This window comes from Chrysemys picta, chromosome 1 (assembly GCF_011386835.1).
Source record: "Chrysemys picta bellii isolate R12L10 chromosome 1, ASM1138683v2, whole genome shotgun sequence".
Taxonomy (NCBI): domain Eukaryota; kingdom Metazoa; phylum Chordata; order Testudines; family Emydidae; genus Chrysemys; species Chrysemys picta.
Window position 1 is genome coordinate 305,161,422 of NC_088791.1, and position 20,510 is coordinate 305,181,931.

Here is a 20,510-nt window from a genome sequence, read left to right on the forward strand (position 1 = left end):
TTTTGCTGCCCCAAGCATGGCAGTCAGGCGGGCTTCTACTGCATGCCTGCAGGCGGTCCGCGGTCACACGGATTTGGCGGCGTTTCTGTGGGTGATCTGCCGGTCCCGCTGCTTCAACGTACCCGCCGCCGAATTGCCGCCAAAATCGCAGGCATGCTGCCGAAGCCCGCCTGACTGCCGCCCTCACAGCAACCGGCAGGCCGCCACCCGCACGCTCTTGCTGCGCTGGTGCCTGGAGCCGCCCCTGTCTGGCATCCATTGCCACTTTAGGAAATCTATGCTTAACAAGTTACTTAGGGTAAAAGCTGAATCTGCAATGTGGCTTGAGCCAAGTTGATAAGTTAAAGTCATTTGCACATATACAATAGCACTGGAGCGCTGTTGCAAGCCTGAGTGTATGCAAGCAGCTTGATGTCAATGAGAGTTTCAAGGATGATATGATGTGACCATTGAACCTGAAGAGCATCCATATACTGCGAGTTTGAATCCTGCCTTTTCTTTCTGAGCATGTATGTTGTGCACATTAGCTGCTCTGCCAGCATCCTGCAGGGGCTCCTTCTGGAAGTTTAATCTTGAGAGCAAAGCTTCTGATTTTAGAGCCAGTATTTCAGAGGTTGCTAAAATCCACATGCAGATGAAAATTTTACTTTAGAAGCATTCTCAAGGAAAATAGCATTAAACAAACAGAAGGAAGATGAAAGCGTCTAGCAAGTACCAGCTCAAGGGTAATTTAATCATGCCACATGTTTCTTGCCCATCTCCTGAATAATGGGTCTGAGTGTGATCCAAGAAAAGGAAGCAGCTGCAAATCTCAATGTCAACAGGTTCTACAGCAGGGATAGTCAATATGCAGACTGCAGGCCAAATCCAGACCGACAGACACTTTTGAATGGACTCCAAAATCTTTTTATCATCATTATTGTTATTTTATTATTTTCCCTAGAGTCTGACAAAAAATAATTGACTACCCATTCTACATGGTTGCTGAACATCAGTAGAGCTCTATTTTAAGTACTAGTGTAAGGTCACAGGTTGACATTGACTAAAGTGACAGGACACGGTCAGTATGTTTATGTTCATCAAGGAAACTAAACAAAAATCCACCAATCAATTTTACCTTTTCAAAGTGCTGCAGATTCTGTGAAAAGGGAGGTAAACAAAATAGACACTAGAAAAGAGTTAGTCACATGGTCCACAGTCATGGCAAACCTCATTTCAGGTTATGCAACTATTCAGTTCAATAACTAGTTGTGTCAAGATTGAAACACCAACTGGGAGTAGAAAAAATAGGGAAGCTTATTTTCCTCTTCCAATGTATGAATAAAAATTGAATGTGATGCTGAGATCTACTAGTTTTAAAATTTTGAAGAGCATGATGTCCAGAACAATCAGTTTATTTCACTAACTAAAGATAATATTTTGCTTAATAAATTGTTTTATTAACTGCATTTTGATAATTTTAATGTATCCAGAACATTTTAGAATGATTTGTTTTATAGTTAAATAAAACTTTCTAAAAAAATTTCTGCATTTTAATTTCCATCTAAACAGAACTTCACACAAATAGAATTAAAAACATCAATCCAGTGAATAAGAAATGTATCATTCACCATATTCTGACAAAAAAATGAAAAATTAAGTAGCTGAATAAACATGTCAAGTTATGCAATACCTTAAATGTGTATAGATGGAGCAAACCCCCTGGTTAGTAAAAGAAGCACCAAACAGTGTAAAGGCTATATTTAGTTGCAAATCAATGTTTTAATGGTTACCAGTGAGAATCAACCCTTCTTTAGACAAATGGAAAGTACAAATCCAAAACAAGATTAAAATAATTTGAATCAAGTTTTCCTGCCTGCTGATATAAATCACGATTAAAATTGGTGATTTAAATCAATCCACCTTGATATTATGGTATATTGCAATACTATAGCTTGCAAGCCAATAAAACTGTATAATCATACTATATTAGTTATTTGTATCATCATAGTGCCTACAAGACCCAGTTGCAGATCAGAACCCCTTTTTGCTTGGCTCTGTCCAAACACAGAACAAAAAGACTAAGGGTACGTCTATACTTAGCTCCGGGTCCGGCGGTAAGCAATCAATCTTCTGGGATCGATTTATCGCGTCTTGTCTAGTTCCACGACGGGGGAACCTGCCTGCCGCGTGTGGACCCGCGGTAAGTTCGAACTAAGATAGCTGAAGTTGTGTATCTTAGTTCGAAGTGGGGGGTTAGTGTGGACCAGCCCTAAGTATCTACTGAGTGATCTAAAGACTGCATATGACTTAAAATGTAAGCTTATTTCCTCTCGATTGTTCATACAAATTATTGTAGACAGTATAGGTACACAAAACCTTTCAACTAAAGAAATACGTAAGCGTGGTTACTGAATAGTGAGTCTTTGTGTCAAATGTTATATAGGTGCAATATTTAACATTTTAAAGTCACTGCAGGCCTCGCAGGTCTTAAATACATTGTCAATTTTAAAAAAAGTTTAAAGTAAAGTAGTTTCAGGTACTTCCACTGGCTTGACTCCTTCTAGTAATTGTGGTTTTATAATCAACACAGTGATGGTTGCTTTCTAAAACCCTAAAATAGATTTCCTCCATGCCTCGTTTTCAGTGATGTTTTCTCTATTCTATTACTGGTATGAAAGACTCACACAAACAAGATCAGTTAGTGGGGGGGAAACTATATACAAAATATAACCTAAAAACGGAAAAGCCATTTTTCTTCTTTAATCTTTCATTTATAGTAGAATTAAGTACTACTTGTAGCAGTAGAAAAATTCGGACATGTTTTATTGTTAACTGTCCCCCTTCAAAAAAAGAAGAGGAGTACTTGTGGCACCTTAGAGACTAACAAATTTATTTCAGCATAAGCTAGAAACTTGTTCTCTGTATGTATAAATATCTTCAGTCTGTGTGTTCCACTCTATGCATCTGAAGAAGTGAGCTGTAGCCCACAAAAGCTTATGCTGAAATAAATTTGTTAGTCTCTAAGGTGCCACAAGTACTCCTGTTCTTTTTGCGGATACAGACGGCTACTACTTTGTAACCTGTCCCCCTTCAATTTCTTTACTGAAAACTAGGAAATAACTCCAAGACCTGTTATCTGTTTTCTCACCTAAGTGTATTCTAGCATGCAACAGTTTTCACCTTTTCTGAAAAGACATTGGTTCAAGTTAATGTAAGGGAATTAAAATCGGGCGAGTATGTTTAGAAGCCTTTGGGCTAACAATATACCACCACCTCAGGAAAGAATGGTTGTGGGAGTAAGGTGCGTACCCCTCAGAACCCCTTTTTGTTATGTATTAACAGATTGCCAACCTCTCATCCATTCTGGGTGAAAGTGTGTGCAAAAAACCCTTGAGTAATAAAGTGATATGGGTAAAATCTTACACTGTTAATAAATTCTACATTTAGAGTTCCCACTTCAATATTAGCACATTGTTCCTATGTAGCATATCATTACGATTTTTATTGAAATTCAAGGCATAGATATGAAATATTCAAAGGATCTCCAAACACTTTACAAATATTAATTATCACATCTGTTAGGCCTGGTCTACACTACGACTTTAATTCGGATTTATCAGCTTTAATTCGAATTTACCCTGCAACCGTCCACACAACTACGCTATTTATTTCGATATAAAGGGCCCTTTAAATCGATTTCTGTACTCCACCCCGACGAGCGGAGTAGCGCCAAAATCGATTTTAACATTTCGAATTAGGGATAGTGTGGCCGCAATTCGATGGTATTGGCCTCCGGGAGCTATCCCACAGTGCATCATTGTGACCGCTCTGGACAGCAATCTAAACTCGGATGCACTGGCCAGGTAGACAGGAAAAGCCCCGCGAACATTTGAATTTCATTTCCTGTTTGCCCAGCGTGGAGAGCACAGGTGACCACAGATAGCTCATCAGCACAGGTAACCATGCAGGCCGATAATCGAAAAGAGCACCAGCATGGACCGTACGGGAGGTACTGGATCTGATCGCTATATGGGGAGAGGATTCAGTGCTTGCAGAACTTCGTTCTAAAAGACGAAATGACAAAACTTTTGAAAAAATCTCCAAGGGCATGATGAAGAGAGGCCACAATAGGGACTCAGATCAGTGCCGCGTGAAAGTCAAGGAGCTCAGACAAGCCTATCAAAAAACAAAGGAGGCAAACGGTCGCTCTGGGTCAGAGCCGCGGACATGCCGCTTCTACGCCGAGCTGCATGCAATTCTAGGGGGGGCCGCCACCACTACCCCACCTGTAATCGTGGATTCCGGGTCGGGGATAGTCTCATCAGCTACACCTGAGGATTCTGCCGATGGGGGAGAGGAGGAGGAGGAGGAGGAGGATGAGCTTGCAGAGAGCACACAGCACTCCGTTCTCCCCAACAGCCAGGATCTTTTTCTCACCCTGACTGAAGAACCCTCCCAAGCCAGTATCCAAGACCCTGACTCCATGGAAGGGACCTCAGGTGAGTTTACCTTTTAAAATATAAAACTTGTTTTAAAAGCAAACGGTTTTTAATGATTACTTTGCCCTGAGGACTTGGGATGCATTCGAGGTCAGTTCAGCTACTGGAAAAGTCTGTTAACGTGTCTGGGGATGGAGCGGAAATCCTCCAGGGACATCTCCATGAAGCTCTCCTGGAGGTACTCCAAAAGCCTTGCCACAAGGTTTCTGGGCAGTGCATCCTTATTCCGTCCTCCATGGTAGGACACTTGACCACGCCATGCTTGCAGCAAGTAATCTGGTATCATTGCCTGACAAAGCCTGGCAGCGTATGGTCCCGGTGTTTGCTGGCATTCAAGCAACATCCGTTCTTTATCTTGTTGTGTAATCCTCAGGAGAGTGATATCACTCATGGTAACCTGGTTGAAATACGGGAACTTAATTAAGGGGACAGAGGTGGCCGTTCCTACTGGGCTGTTTGCCGGTGGCGGAAAATAAATCCTTCCCTGCAGTTAGCCAAGCGCAGATGGGAAGTTGGCCCTGAGCTTTTCGCGTTTGGCTAGCAGGGATCTTCCCTGTTACCAGCCATGCGGTGGGGGGAGGGGTACCGTGATCATCCCAGAGAATTTATGGCGGGGGGTGGGGTGGGGGGGTTAGTTTGTTTTCTGCTGCTGCTGAATGTTAAGAGAAAAACCGCAGCACTCTACAGGCTATGCTTGGTATGTGGGAAAGGAGGGCGCAGAAGCTGTAAGACAATGGCTTACCATGGCCGCATGCAAGCCGAATTCTGTTGCCCGGACCTGTGATCTCTAGCAGCAAAGCCACAGGCACTCAGAATTAAGAGTCAAAATGCGACCTTGCACAGAAATCACATGTGCTATGTAATGTGAATAGTGTTGGTCACCGTGAAAGAGTATAAGCATTGTTCTGCAAAATGTATCTTTTTAAACAATTCTCTCTTTTTTCCCCTCCCTACAGCAGCTGCAAATTCCTCAAGCCTCCCTCCTCCATCCCGAAGGCTATCACAGATAAGGCGTCGTAAAAAGAAGACGCGAGATGAGATGTTTTCAGAAATTATGGAATCCAGCCGCAGTGACAGAGCTCATCTGAATGAGTGGAAGGAAACGGTTTCAAAGTCTAGGAAAGAAGCCAGTGAACGTGAGGACAGGAGGGACCAACGTGAGGACAGGAGGGACGCTCGAGATGAGAGGTGGTGGCAGGAAGATCAGAGGAGGCAGGATGCAACACTGGGGCTGCTGCGTGAGCAAACAGACATGCTTCGGCGTCTGGTGGAGCTTCAGGAACGGCTGCAGGAAAACAGAGTGCCACTACAGCCCCTGTACCCCCCTCCCCATGTTCCATATCCTCCTCACCCAGACGTGTAAGAACGCGGGGGGGGGGGGGGGGGAAGGCTCCGTACACCTTCCCATTCCACCCCAGTGGACAGCCCAAGCAAAAGGCTGTCATTTTTTTAACCTTTTTTTAGTGGCCTTTTCCTTCCCACCGATCCTCCTCCCAAATCCCACCCGGGTTCCCTCCCTCTTTTTCTAATCTATTAATAAAGAATAAATGATTTTTAAATGATAGTGACTTTATTTGGTTTGAAAGAAAGCTGGGGGAAGGGGGAGGGTGGGTTCCTTACAGAAAATCAGTCAATAAAGGGGGCGGGTTTTCATGAAGGAGAAACAAACAGATATTTCACACTGTAGCCTGGCCAGTCATGAAACTGGTTTTCAAAGCTTCTCTGATGCACAGCGCTTCCCGGTGTGCTCTTCTAATCGCCCTGGTGTCTGGCTGCGCGTAATCAGCAGCCAGGCGATTTGCCTCAGCCTCCCACCCCGCCATAAAGGTCTCCCCCTTACTTTCACAGAGATTGTGGAGCACGCAGCAAGCAGAAATAACAATGGGGATATTTCTTTGGCTAAGGTCAGAGCAAGTCAATAAAGAACGCCAGCGACCTTTTAAACGGCCAAATGCACATTCTACCACCATTCTGCACTTGCTTAGCCTGTAGTTAAACAGCTCCTGACTCCTGTCCAGGCTGCCTGTGTATGGCTTCATGAGCCATGGCATTAAGGGGTAGGCTGGGTCCCCAAGAATAACTATTGGCATTTCAACATCCCCAACGGTTATTTTCTGGTCCGGAAAGTAAGTCCCTTGCTGCAGCCCTTTAAACAGAGTAGTGTTCCTGAAGACGCGAGCGTCATGAACCCTTCCCGCCCAGCCCACGTTGATGTTGGTGAAACGTCCCTTGTGAACCACAAGTGCTTGCAGCACCATTGAAAAATACCCCTTGCGGTTTATGTACTCGGTGGCTTGGTGCTCCGGTGCCAAGATAGGGATATGGGTTCCATCTATCGCCCCACCACAGTTAGGGAATCCCATTGCAGCAAAACCATCCACTATGGCCTGCACATTTCCCAGAGTCACTAACTTTCGTAGCAGCACCTGAGTGATTGCTTTGGCTACTTGCATCACAGCAGCCCCCACAGGAGATTTGCCCACTCCAAATTGATTCCCGACTGACCGGTAGCTGTCTGGCGTTGCAAGCTTCCACAGGGCTATCGCCACGCGCTTCTCAACTGTGAGGGCTGCTCTCATCTTGGTATTCTGGCGTTTCAGGGCAGGGGACAGCAAGTCACAAAGTTCCATGAAAGTGCCCTTACGCATGCGAAAGTTCCGCAGCCACTGGGAATCATCCCACACCTGCAACACTATGCGGTCCCACCAGTCTGTGCTTGTTTCCCTTGCCCAGAATCGGCGTTCCATGGATAGAATCTGCCCCATTAACAACATGATCTCCAAAGCACCGGGGCCCGCGGTTTGAGAGAATTCTGTATCCGTGTCCATGTCCATGTCCTCATCATGCTTGTCGCTGCGCTGCCGCCGCCGCTGCCTCCTCGCCTCGTTTTTCTGGTCCTGGCTCAGCATAAACTCCACGAGAATGCGCGAGGTGTTTACAATGTTCATGACTGCTGTTTTGAGCTGAGCGGGCTCCATGCTTGCCGTGGTATGGAGTCTGCAGTGTTCACCCACCCAGGAAAAAAGGCGCGAAATGGTTGTCTGCCGTCCGTTGCTTTCATGCAGGGAGGGAGGAGGTGAGGCTGTACCCAGAACCACCTGCGACGATGTTTTTTGTCCCATCAGGCACTGGGATCTCAACCCAGAATTCCAAAGGGCGCGGGAGACTGCGGGAACTATGGGATAGCTATGGGATAGCTACCCACAGTGCAACGCTGCAGAAATCGACGCTAGCCCTGGTACTTGGACGCACACCGCCGAATTAATGTGCTTAGTGTGGCCGCATACATTTAGACTTTATACAACCTGTTTTCCAAATTCGAATTATATAAATTCGGATTAATCCCGTAGTGTAGACATACCCTTAGAAGATATACCCATTTTACTATAGATATTGAGGTACAAAGTTTAAGCAACTTTGCTTGGTATGGAATGTAACCTTTGGAGGTCCTAGTTTACTGTCCTGAGTCCTGACCTTCTGAAGTAGGGCTCAAATTGGACAGAGTCATAACAGTTCAGTGACCTGCCACATCTTGTTCTCCAGAATATCAGAATCAAAAAGTTTTTAGCACCACTAGTTGGAGCAGAACACCTTCAGAGTGTGAACAGAAAAATCACCAATCATGTAGTGACGTTTGACTGGGTTTGCAGAGAATCTGAAGCAGCTCAGTGATAAGAAGTTCCATTCATTTTCTGAAGTGTTTACTCAAATGCCCAATGATGAGAATTTTAATGTCAACATTGTGAAACTTCCACTGTTAATCAAAGCATGGAAGTAAGGAGAAGGAAGATCATATTATGAAGACCTACACAATCTTCTGCACACAAAATTCCATTGTGAGTGGATGGTGCTTGGGAAAGTACCATAATTTCTCCCCTTCCCATAGCCTGAATTGTGGAGCCACATGGGAGGAACAGAGCTGGGGGTGGGGAGGGAGGAGGATATCTAAGTCCCACTAAGGGAAGCCAAATCTGAAGAGCCAAACAGTGCATCTGACCCTGAGCCCCCGCCACTTGCAAAACAATTATAGGTAAAGTTTTCCAAAAGCACCTCAGTGACCCCATTTTCAAAAGTGACTTAGGCATTTAAAATCCTAATCCTAAATGAAAGTCAGTGGGATTTAGGCTCTTAAGTCACTTTGATGCTTTGCAAATTTTTACTCAGCATAAGATTCATATTTACATTACTAAATGGGAAGAAGTGTAGTTTGGTATACAAAACTAAGAACACAGTATATTATAAAGTGATTGAGTTTTTTCTAAAACGAGAAAGTAGTAGTCAGCAAATGGATCCCTCTAATGGGAACCACCTATTAAGATGCATACTCCAGTTAACCAGCATATAAAAATACAGTCCAGTTAGCATTGCTTCCCTCCATGTTCTGTCACAACAGTCCAACCCATTCCACCATAGCCTTCAGAGGCTCTTGAAAAAGATTACTCTCTTAACAAAATTTACCTATTATAACTTGATCAAGTATGGAAGTGGTTCCTTCCCTACAAAAAAAGTCTCTGATCCCAGGTTCTAGTTGTCTGAGGTGTTAGCCCCACTCTCTCCCATGAGGAGTCTGGTGGCACCTTAAAGACTAACAGATTTATTTGGGCATAAGCTTTTGTGGGTAAAAAAATCCACTTCTTCAGGTGCATGGATCAAAAGAAGTGGGTTTTTTATCCACAAAAGCTTATGTCCAAATAAATCTGTTAGTCTTTAAGGTGCCACCGGACTCCTCATTGTTTTTGTGGATACAGACTAACACAGCTACCACTCTGATACTCTAGCCCATGAACTCCCTCAACATTCCAGCTCCCCCACAGTTTGACCCTAGAACCACAGCTACCTCACATCACCCTCCAGATATCCCATTTCCCCACCATCACCAAAACAGACCCTTGCTGCCTCTGGATCTCCCATTATGCCTCTTCAGACATTCCAGTTCTCCCCCACAACCCTTCAAGTTACATTTATGTTCTCTGCTCCATCTAGGGTTGCTACCTTTCCATTTGCTGGTAACTGGACCCCAAGACCCCACCCCTGCTCCACCTCTTCCCCCCCCAAGACCCTGCCCTCCGTCACTCACTCTGCTCCCTCACATCCCTGTCGTTCACTGGATCATCTCCACCTCCCCCACCCACCCAAACTGTGCTCCCTCTGCGCCAGGGCTAAGACGGGTGCTGCTACAGCCTGACAAGGAGCCTGTCTGCAGGTAGGAGGCAGCCCTGACTGAGCAGGCTTTTTGACTTTCTGGTTGAAAACCGGGCACCTGGCAACCCTAAATGGCACCTAGACACAGAAGCCAAAAACCAGACTGTCTGGGTAAAACCTGGATGGGTGGCAACCCTAGCTCCACCTCACAACAGATTGAGTACTTCTTTGGGAGCCACCATTAGGCAGACCATGCCCTAAGCAACTTAAGTGAGCTTTAGGTGCGGACTTCAGAAGAGCTTCTGTGCCTTGGCTCCAGCTCCACTTTCCCCAATGGTCCCACCACCATATCACATACACCATGGATATATACTCCAGACAAGAGATATATACACAAGGAGAAATTGAGAGAAAATCGTATGTTTTATGTGATGCAGGTTCTGGTTCCAGCTCCATAGTTCAGATTGACAGTTCCTTTATAATCCATATTTTGATATACACCCTCATGTATATGAAGGAGTTATTCGCCTTTCCCCCTTTCTGTTTAACGATATACAAATTGGATGTTGATGTAAAAATGTTTGTAACTTCAGTTTTTTATTTTCATGTTTGTTTGTTCTTTTCAAAGGATGGTATAGCTTCTCTTCAACTGTACTGAGTAACCTTAACAGTAAAGTTTTTGAATTTTTATATCTTTCAATGAGGCTGAGTAAAGATTGCTTTGGAAACTGTAACCTGTGAATTTCTTGACTTACGTTTTGATTCGACACTAATGTGAATATTGTATTAAATATTCCAGGTGTTTAAATGAAAACCCATTATTAGAAATCCAACACTGGTGTAGAATGGCATTCATTCTGAAACAAACATTCATTTGAAGGCTTAATTTAAACAAATGCAGTTATGCTTTTTTTTTTAAATTATGTGCACTTCCAGACAGACACATGAAATAATCATCTATTTGGAATGCCACTCTGTGCTTTTTTTTATTATTAATGAAAGCAAGCATACTAAGTAGTACACTATTACTTGTAACAATTATTTTCAACCTTAAGAGCACATTCCACAAGTGACTGCACTCATGCCAAGGTTTTTTACATAGATATGTAAACACAACATTTGATAAAGAGCACTACCAACTTTCTGGAAGATATTTTACAGTATATTTCTATGCTTGGAAAACAAACTGACAGATTAACCAGATCTGGCTTTTTATAGGACCATCCATCAGAACTTTCAATACAAAAGGAAAGTTAGAAATTGCCAAACACCTGAGTTTAGCCATTAAGTATACCATCAGTAATATAGTGCTATATTCATGATTTTATATGCTTTTTTTTGTTCTCTTAGATTTATAAACAAAGTTTGTTTTCAAATACACTCTAGCAAGAGAAACTGTCAGTGCCAAGGGGGATAAAAAGTTCATTACCTACATTGAACTATCACTAGGAGAACCATAATATAGCATAAGGCTTGACAAATCCACTCAAAGGGGAGAGGAAACTTCCGCAGGGATCTTACCTCATCTGCTACTGCAAATTAAGCTCTCATTTAAAAAAAATGCATCCTAGCTTTTACAGTTAAGAAACCCTTCCAAGTGCAAATAAAATGTAAACTAATGAAGCATTTACTTCTAAAATCTGGAAAACGCACATCCTGAAACAACAACTTTAAGATACCTTAGGCTCTATTTCACACCCCACAAATCCCCAGTGCAGATGTGCTACACTGCACCAGCCTAAGATGCATCTGTAACTGGCAACCCCCATTTTACATCAATGCCATGTATCTACATTAAAGGGCTGCACCAACATAACTACACTGATGTAGTTATACCTGTACAAGTTTCTCTTTAAACACTAATTCTAGCTCCAGAATACAATCTGAACAGTTCTTGTGTGGGGGAGAAATCCTCCAAGGCTAAGGAAATAGTTCTTCCTCCACATGAACCTCAGAGCTTTGATAGCCTCCATACCAATTTTATTGCCACTAAATTTAAGAGAAGAAATAGTCAGTAGATTCCCCAGTCTCATTCACCAAATTGATCCTGTCCAATTATTTTCTCAAACCTTATGACACAGAAGAGCAAAACTTTAGTTACAGAAGGTCCATGCACCACCATGAAGGGGATCAATAATCCTGCTCCCAAGAGAGCTATGAACTGCATCCAATTTGATATTATAAAGCTTGTCTCCAAGTCCAGCTTTCTTGGCCCTTTAAAAAATTCTATATGTCTAGAAGTTATGCCAGGCTTCAGTCATCCTCTTTCTACCTGGCTTCAAACCTTAAAACTTACTTTGAGCACTGACAGCAACATATGCACTCTGGTTAGTGACCTAACAGATGCTTTCAGAGTCAACATAGCATCTTCTATAATGACCATTAACTAGCTACGCTTTCAGTTTCAAGATGACCTTTCATAAGAAGTAGGGGGAAAGGAGTAAATTTGATATTAAACCCCACAATTGATAGTTCAAAACTAACCTATATCAGCACACATGGAGGTAAATAAAGGTCCTGAACAGTTTGACTCCACAAGACAAAACTTCAAAGGAAAATATCCCTATAGTAAATCTTTGACTAAGGAACAGATAAATGTTTTAATATACCAGTTTTTTAATTCTGGAACATTCAAACCAGTGCTGGGATATCAATATATATAAATATAATTAAGGGCCAAATTCTACCATGACATATATGGGATTGCAAGAGTAAAAATGAGGGTAGAATTTAGCCTGAGTGTGCTGTTTTGTTGCTACAGAGGGCACCATTACAAACCCAATATTCCCACTCCAGAAGTGCCTGCAGTGGTGACAGTATCTTCCATACTACGTCACTGCAGTGTCAAAAGTTGATTTTTAAATGGTACACTTTGAACTACTTCAGACTGGATCACTTGATGGGAAATGCGAGAAATGCGGCATAATTTTGGAATACTCAAACAGATTTTTCAGAGTTAATTTAAGGTAATCAATTTATTCAATAACTTATATGTAGGCAGCAGTTTATTTTAAACAATTGTGAACAGCAACAACACTTAAACCTCAGTCTTTGTACCTTTCCTGTATGCCACAGATGAGCAGAATTTCTCAGTCAAAACCTAGTCCATCTGAGACAAATACAATATAAAAAGTGATTCAAGGGCATTTTTAAGTAGTTTATTCACTTTTAGTTAAATGTAGTGATTAGAATATTTGATGGTTATGGTGTAGTTTTCCTTTAATGCTCTCACATCAGGATTTCCCAACATTATAGCCGGCTCAGCATCAATTCAGGGACCGCAATTCCTCAATTCTATGTTATGTTTGGATACAGAGAGTATTTTCATCATACAGACTGTATCGCAGATGTTATTTTTCAAGAATCAGAAGTTATTGTGACAGCCACCTATAAGGTAATAAGAGAAGCCCAACCTACTGTAGACTCCCTTAAACAAAAGAAAGCTAGACACCTCCAAATGGCTTGTGTACATGCTACGGGATAGTTAAAGGCAAGATTAATGTCAGAGACTGGCACACTATATCATCTAATCCAAGAAGTCATTGAAGACAGCACTTTAAACAATGCCCATTCACATTAGCGCACACAACTAAAGGACACTCATTCATAAATAGTATAGCATAGCAACTATAAATTGTTTTCCTCAACCTCAAGTTTTTCCTAAAAAAAACACCACACACCTCTAAAAATAAAGAAACGCATTTCATTTTAAATACTTGGAGCTAAAAATCAATAATGCAGCAGCAGGGCAACGTTGGTAGTTTACAGGATCATAATTTTGTTTTCTAGCTTCCAGGCTCTGTTTGTTTTGCTTGTGAGCAAATTAACTTCCAAAATATAAGCATAAATGCATACTAGTCATGCAGTGCACTGGAGAGTGTTAGATTATATTTCCACATCAGAGAAAGATGATATTCTTTCTATGCTATTGTATGCCTGAGTCCATCTGTTAAGCAATGACTTATCCAGAATGCATAGCTACTGCAGTAGCTTCCCAAGTGGTTTTATGTTCACATGTGTCCCCGATGTTGAAAGCATTACTACAACCTTTATTTATATTTCTAGATTTAAGTGCATACATTTCAACAATAACTCAACAAACAGTGGGTAGATCCTGTAACCAAATATTTTAAACAAACATTTTATGACTTTCCGAGAAATATCACCAAACAAAAACAAAAACCAAAAATTAATGTTAGTTTGTGTATCAGCAATTAGGCTGTCAGATTTAAGCTTCTTCCCTTTTGATTAGCAATACCAACAAACAAGGTTAAACACAGGAAAAAGATTAAGCACTCTACACTTATGTTGTGATCTATCTGAAGCTACTAAAAGAAATCACTTCATGTTATTTCCCTATTCCCAGTGCTACTGTGAAATGAATGGATAATATCCAGTAAAGTGATGACTACCAAGTTCTGACAACTTATACCACAATAGTTTATCTGAAAGGTTACTTGTAAAGACAAAACAGCTTGAAAAGAGAACAGAGGAAACTCCTATCAGTTGTCTGTCTTTGACTTGACATATTCACAAAACAAGAGCTTTAACTCTTGTGCATCCATATAAGCCATAAAGATTAAAATGATCTAACCAACCCATGTCTCTCTCTGAATGCTGCAGCTCTTCCATTCAGCTTGCGTTAGGTCAAATGCAAATAATTGTCAAACATCGGAAGAATACATGGTTTTAAAGTGACAGATACAATTTTATCTCTGTGTATGCTATTGTTACAAAATGAACATAAATTTAACGTTTTAAACTTGTTTGTTAGAACGGTAGTTTAAATTAAGTGCCCTTCAGTCTTAAGCAGTGGCTTTCTATCCTACTTCATAAGTAAAATAGAGGATATATTTCGTTGACTAAACTGCTTTCAAAAGCTTTGCTGCAGTGAAGCTTGCATTCAGGAGCAGCACCAAATTACACATAATTGAAAGTGATTCATTTTTAGATCCATTTTCCCCTCTCCTTAGACTTCTATAGGTTTCCCAGGCTTTAGTGTAGGTAGCGCAAAAACATTAAGTCATACAATCTTGCAGTAACTCTTTCATACCATGAAGTGAGTGAATGACCAAGGAGCTACATTGCAACATCCTTTTCTTGTTTTGTGCGTTTTACCCACATGTAATAATGATTTTCATCATACAGACCATTTTGACACCCTTAATTCTAGAGGCAAGAATGCAGTTTGGTACACTAGAACAGGGGATTAAGACATGAGCAAACGAATCCCTTACAACAGATTGTAGCAATAAACACTTATTAAAAGGAAACAAAAACTCTCCTCAACATATCAAACCCGATTAGCTCCGAGCTAACAGGGTTAAATCTTTCACACATTTGCATCTCCAAGGAAAGATACCAGCTCGGGCTGCTTTTCAATCTTATACAATTAAAAACAGATACAACATCAAATGCCCCTTTTCTTCAGAGGAATAAGTGGTCAGGATATCTGGCAGTTTGCAAGCACCTGAAGTTGTCAATTACTGGTTCCAATATACAACAAACAAATTGCACCCACTCCACTTCCACAACAAAAGACAGGGAAGGAGAAGGGAAATTAGACTGTAAAAAGTATGTGTTTGTTTCACCAGCTGAGGTCCTATGTGGAGTTTAGGCTGAGCAGAGGGGTGAGGAAGGAGCCATTAGGTACACGGTAGAGCGAGTGGGTTGCATACGGATGAGTGTGCGTCTCACAAACCGGCATTGTGGGGAAGGGTGGAGTATGCCAGGGTCTCTCCTAGGGGTGGAGAGGGAGCAATGGGTGCATGTAGGGGATCGGGGCGGGGGAAAGGGGCAATCAATGGATACGCATGGTTTTAGGATTAAGGTGGGAGCAGTGGTGGGAATTCGCACGGGTGGGAATGGGTGGGGTGCGTGTGGAAGGGAAGTCACCAGCTGGGGAGGATGCGTAGTAGGTGCCTGGGTCCCTCGGGGATCGGCAGGGGGCGCGGGCTGCCCTAGCCCTGCCCGCAGGGGTGCCGATGGGGAGGGGTGCCGGCCCCTTACCAGGTTGAGCACGGTCTCCACGATGTCCCGGTTGCTGACCTCCCCGACCTGGATGAGTCCGATGAGGACGGCGAATTTCATACGGATGTTGCGGATCGGCACCGACGGGTTAATCATCCCCGCGGGGAGCACCACGGACCCGGAGCCCGACGCTCGCAGCTCCCCCATCACCGCGGCGCTGCCGCCGGCCCCGACAGGGATGAGTCCCGCGGGCTGCGGGTCCGGCCCTGACACCGGCTTCTCACTCGCCATCTACCCCCCGCGCCCTCCGGCACCTGCCCCCGGCCGAGCCCAGCCCAGCATCCACCGCAGCAGCGCCCGGCGGGGCCGCAGGGAGCCGGTCGGAGGCGCAGGGACCGTCCGGCAGCCGCTCCGCTATAATGAGGGATTATTATGGGCGCTGCTGCCCCGTTAGCCGGAGCCCGCCCGCCCGGGGCCGCCTCCCCGCAGCGGGGCCGGAGGAGCAGCCGCCGCGCCCGGCCCGGAGGCAGTGCTGGGAAGCGGGCTGGGCACGGGTCTGCGAGCCGCTAGCAGCGCCGCCGATGCCGCCGCCGCTGTTGTTGTGAAGCCAGAGCCGCCGCCGCCGCCGCTCACTCCGCCATGTTGCCGCCCCCTGCCTGCGGTAGCCGCCAGGGCGCCTGCGCTGAGCCCGTGGGGGGGGCGTGGCCGGGCTGCGCACCCCCCTCCCCCCAGCTGGAGACAGGTGAGCAGGTGCGTCGGGCTGCGCCAGACCCGGAGCGGCCGGGCTCCGGTGCCACCGCCCCCGCAGGATGCACCCGGGTGCAGGTTACGCAACTGAGGCTGGGGCGGCAGAGCCACCACCCCTGCCAGAGACACCACCTCCCCCTGTCCTCACCCCACAGAGCCCTGCGGGGGTACCGGGTCCGCCCCGGCAGCGCCGCGGAGAACCCCGGGGCCCTGCCGAGCCTGTGTTCTCGCCGCTCGCCTCTGGGACTGGGGTCACAGCCTTGATTGGGGCCCCTGACTTACTGCTAATGACCCATCCGCTGTGAAGTCATCTACAGGCCCCCTTGCTATCAGGGGTACTGGAACAGTGTTTTATGGGGGGGGGTGCTGAAAGCCATTGAACAAAACTGTAAACCCTCTATATGATGGAAATCACTTCAAACCAGGGGGTGCTGCTGCCACACCCACAGCACCCCTAATTCTAGCCCCTATGTGTGCTAGGCACTGTGGAGGCAGGAGATAAGCTGCTCACCCCTAATAAGCCCTGCCTCTGCTCCCTGACTGAAGTTTTAAAAATCTGATTTTGAAACCCCAACCCCTCCACTTTGTTGTACCATGGCTGAAAGTTTAGAGAACATCACCCAAGCAGTTTCAGAAACAGGGATTTAAAGCTCAGTGAATGAAGCAACAAAGATTTTCCTAATATTCTGAGCTTTTGTTTGAGAGAGAGAAAGAGAGAGAATATGCTCAGCCAGACCATGGGTCCATTAAGTTCAGTATCCTGGCATTGACAGTGGCTAGCACTGGCTATTTAAGAGGCAGAAACTCCTGTTGTAGGCAGTTATCAAATATCCTGGCCTCAGGGAAAGCTTTCTTCCTAAGCTTTCAGTGGTTAAAGGCAGGGTTATGCCTCCAAATTTGAGGGCTTATATCCCTTCCCAAGTTCTTTTTAGTATTCATTTTATAACACTGCATGTTCTTGTAATGCATATGACTGTCTAATCTTTATAAATTCTGCTAAATTCTTGGCTTCAATGATATCTCATGGAATCAGTTCCTTCAAGCCTATTTCTTAAGCTAGAGCAGAGGAAAGAAGTGTCTTTTACTTGTTCTGGGCAAGCTCAAGTAACAATGATTTGAATATGTAAAGTTATATACACATTTGATCTTTCTTACATACACATGGGAGTAGTTCCCACTTTGTTCAAAAACACTAATCAATTGTGTGGGATTCAGCTTTACCCTCAGCCTTAGTTGATTATAGTTTATCTCTTAAAACATCTTGATTCCAAACCTTAAAATACTCCTTATTAAAATGTTCACTCCCACTTCTCTTATATCCAGATTGGGTTAACAAGCTGCATCTGCCACAATTGGTCAGAAGAACTCAGCATCTCCCTGAAGAATTCCAGCACCTGGTGATAAGGTGGATCAGTGGGAGTTAAGCACCTATTTATATTTGTGAATTCTATCCAATGTGCATAGCCCAGACATACATGACCATGAGGAGGGTATATACTGTTAGGGAACCCAGTCTGTCTCCTCCTGTATGGAAGAAGAAAAAGAGAGAAAGCAACAAAAGGTTCAATGGGGGGGAATAGGGAAACAAGTAACAGGTATAAGTAACAGAATCTTTCCTCTTTCGATACCACCACACCCCCCATCTATTTCAAAGACCCTAACTATTCTTCATATTTGAGTAGCTTCATTTTAAAACAACAAAATCCCAGTTTGGACTCTTATTGTATAAACTTTCTTATTGCAGACTGTTCATGACCGATTGTGCTTTAATTTACACTCTTGAGCTTTAGATTACAAAAAACAGTTGTGTGTGTCGGCACTGAATTTGTAATAGTTATTGTCCTATGCTTGATCAAGAGTTGCAAGAGGAAAATGTTGTATTTCTGAAACACTATATAAGTATGATTTTCAGTTCAGGAATTGAACTGAGGCAGAACAAGGTTGACTGCTGTTTCCTCTGTTAAAGTAATTAAATATGCAGTACAGAATATAAGGAAATACTGTGAGAGAAGGGAGGAAAATTCCCCACATCAGCTTTTAATTACAGGCTTCTTTTAATTCTGAAGATCACATTAGTTTTGAGAAATAGGTTTATGAAATGAGGTCTTTTTTTAGCTGGATCAGTGTATAGAATAATTGTCTTTAATCAATACTGTTTGCTTTTTGATAAGCAACATTTAAATGTGATGAGTGTTCATCAACTAATGTGAATGTTATTGTAGCACTGACTTTCTGAAAGAAAAAATCTAACACTAAACTCTGCTCTAAACTAATCTCAGCTTTGGTGTTTATTTGCTGCTTCCTTTGCACTTCATCATATTGCAAATTAAAAGAAAAGAATAAGAGAATATCCAAATTTTTCTAATTAGTGCTCTCTTTGATTTTGGTATAGGCTGTGCACACAGCTCCCATTGAAATCAATAAGTGTTCCATTCATTGACCAGACACAGTAACCAAGGTGTTGCAATGCTCAGTGCCACAATAAGCTACTAGAAAAATCACAGGCACAATGCTGTGATGCACAAAGCCTGAGTTACTATGATGAATGGGGAGAGAGAGGCAACTTTGCACATGATCTACAAAGCTAGGTGGGGAGCTGCTTATGTTAGTCATGATGCTGATGAGATATATGCTAAGCCCCACCCCTCTCATGGTGACTGGCATGTGGGCTGCAACAAGGCAGGTGATCCATGAAGTGGGAGAAGATAGATGATCCTCCATCTAAGTTAAGTATGGGACCTGATCCAGTAGTTGTGCTCAGAGGCTGCTTAACTATACATAAAACAGTCCTGGAGGAGCTCCCTTATAACTTTTAGCCCAGTGGTTAGAACACTCAGCTGGAATGTGTCAGACCAAGTCCTCCCTCTCCCTAATGAGATGGTATTTGAACAGGGATCTACTACCTCTCATGTGAGTGGTCTAACCCTTTGGTTCAAGGCTAGTCTACTATGAATTTCTCCTATTGAGGTTATTGCACTTAACTCAGTAATTGAATCATAGAATATCAGGGTTGGAAGGGACCTCAGGAGGTCCTCAGACAGATTTTTTGCCCCAAATGTCCCCCTCAAAGATTGAACTCACAATGCTGGGTTTAGCAGGTCAATGCTCAAACCACTGAGCTATCCCCCGCACCCCCAATTGAGCTAGAGAGAGTGTGACTCTATAGCCCAGGGGTTAGGGCATTCACTTAAGAAGTGACAGATTCCTGTTCAAATCACTTCACCTCATGAGGCAGAGAGGGACTTAGGCTTGAAATTAGACGAAGGTTTCTGACCGTCAGAGGGGTGAAATATTGGAACGGCCTTCCGAGGGAAACGGTGGGGGCGAGGGACCTGTCTGGTTTTAAGATTAAATTAGACAAGTTTATGGAGGGAATGGTTTAATGGTAAAACATAATTGGTGGGGAATACCGAGCAATAGCAGGTAAATAGTATAATGACTAACAAGGGTCAGGCTGGAGACTCTTGCCCACATGCTCGGGGTCTTACTGATCGCCATATTTGGGGTCGGGAAGGAATTTTCCTCCAGGGTAGATTGGCTTAGGCCCTGGAGGTTTTTCGCCTTCCTCCGCAGCATGGGGCAGGGATCGCTAGCAGGAGGGTTCTCTGCAAATTGAAGTCACCAAGACACAGCATTTGGGACTTCATCAGCAGAGTCAAGGGAAGGGTAGGGACGGTTTTGTGGACTGCAGCATGCAGGGGGTCAGACCAGATGATCATAATGGTCCCTTCTGACCTTAAAGTCTATGAGTCTATGAGACTTGAATGGATGGTCACCCACATGCCAGATAAGTGCTTTAACTCCTGGGCTAAAGATTATAAGGGAGGTCCTTGTCTTTCTCTGGGTATTGTGTGTGATGTGTTAGGAGGCTGCTGAGCATGCCAACTGGGTAAGACCATACATGTGACTTAATTGGAAGAGTGCCTTGAGTCCAGGGGACTGGACTAGATGACCTCTTGAGGTCCCTTCCAGTTCTATGATTCTGAGTGGTAACCTTCCCCTTTTTTTTAGTTTGCTCTGGGACTTAGGCAGGAGATAGGTACCCATGTTCCTAGAGTGAGACAGCAGTGCACATGCTCAGAGGCCAAAACTTAGGGACCTAGGGAACTTTATCTGCAAAACCTTAAGTTCCAAGCAAGTTTAGGTGGGAGCTGAGTGACAGTTTTGGGG

General features: G+C 43.8%; 1 protein-coding gene across 12 annotated transcripts in view; it reads right to left on the reverse strand.

Moving 5' to 3' along the window:
* Positions 1 to 16,021, reverse strand: part of NBEA (neurobeachin) — an 823,962-nt gene extending 807,941 nt beyond the window's left edge. For all 12 annotated transcript variants that reach the window (XM_065581345.1, XM_065581343.1, XM_065581347.1 and 9 more), the window contains exon 1: positions 15,633 to 16,021. In XM_065581345.1, coding sequence (XP_065437417.1) covers positions 15,633 to 15,884 — 252 coding nt within the window. In that variant the 5' untranslated portion in view covers positions 15,885 to 16,021. The remainder of the gene's footprint in view (positions 1 to 15,632) is intronic.
* Between the last annotated feature and the right edge of the window lie 4,489 nt (positions 16,022 to 20,510).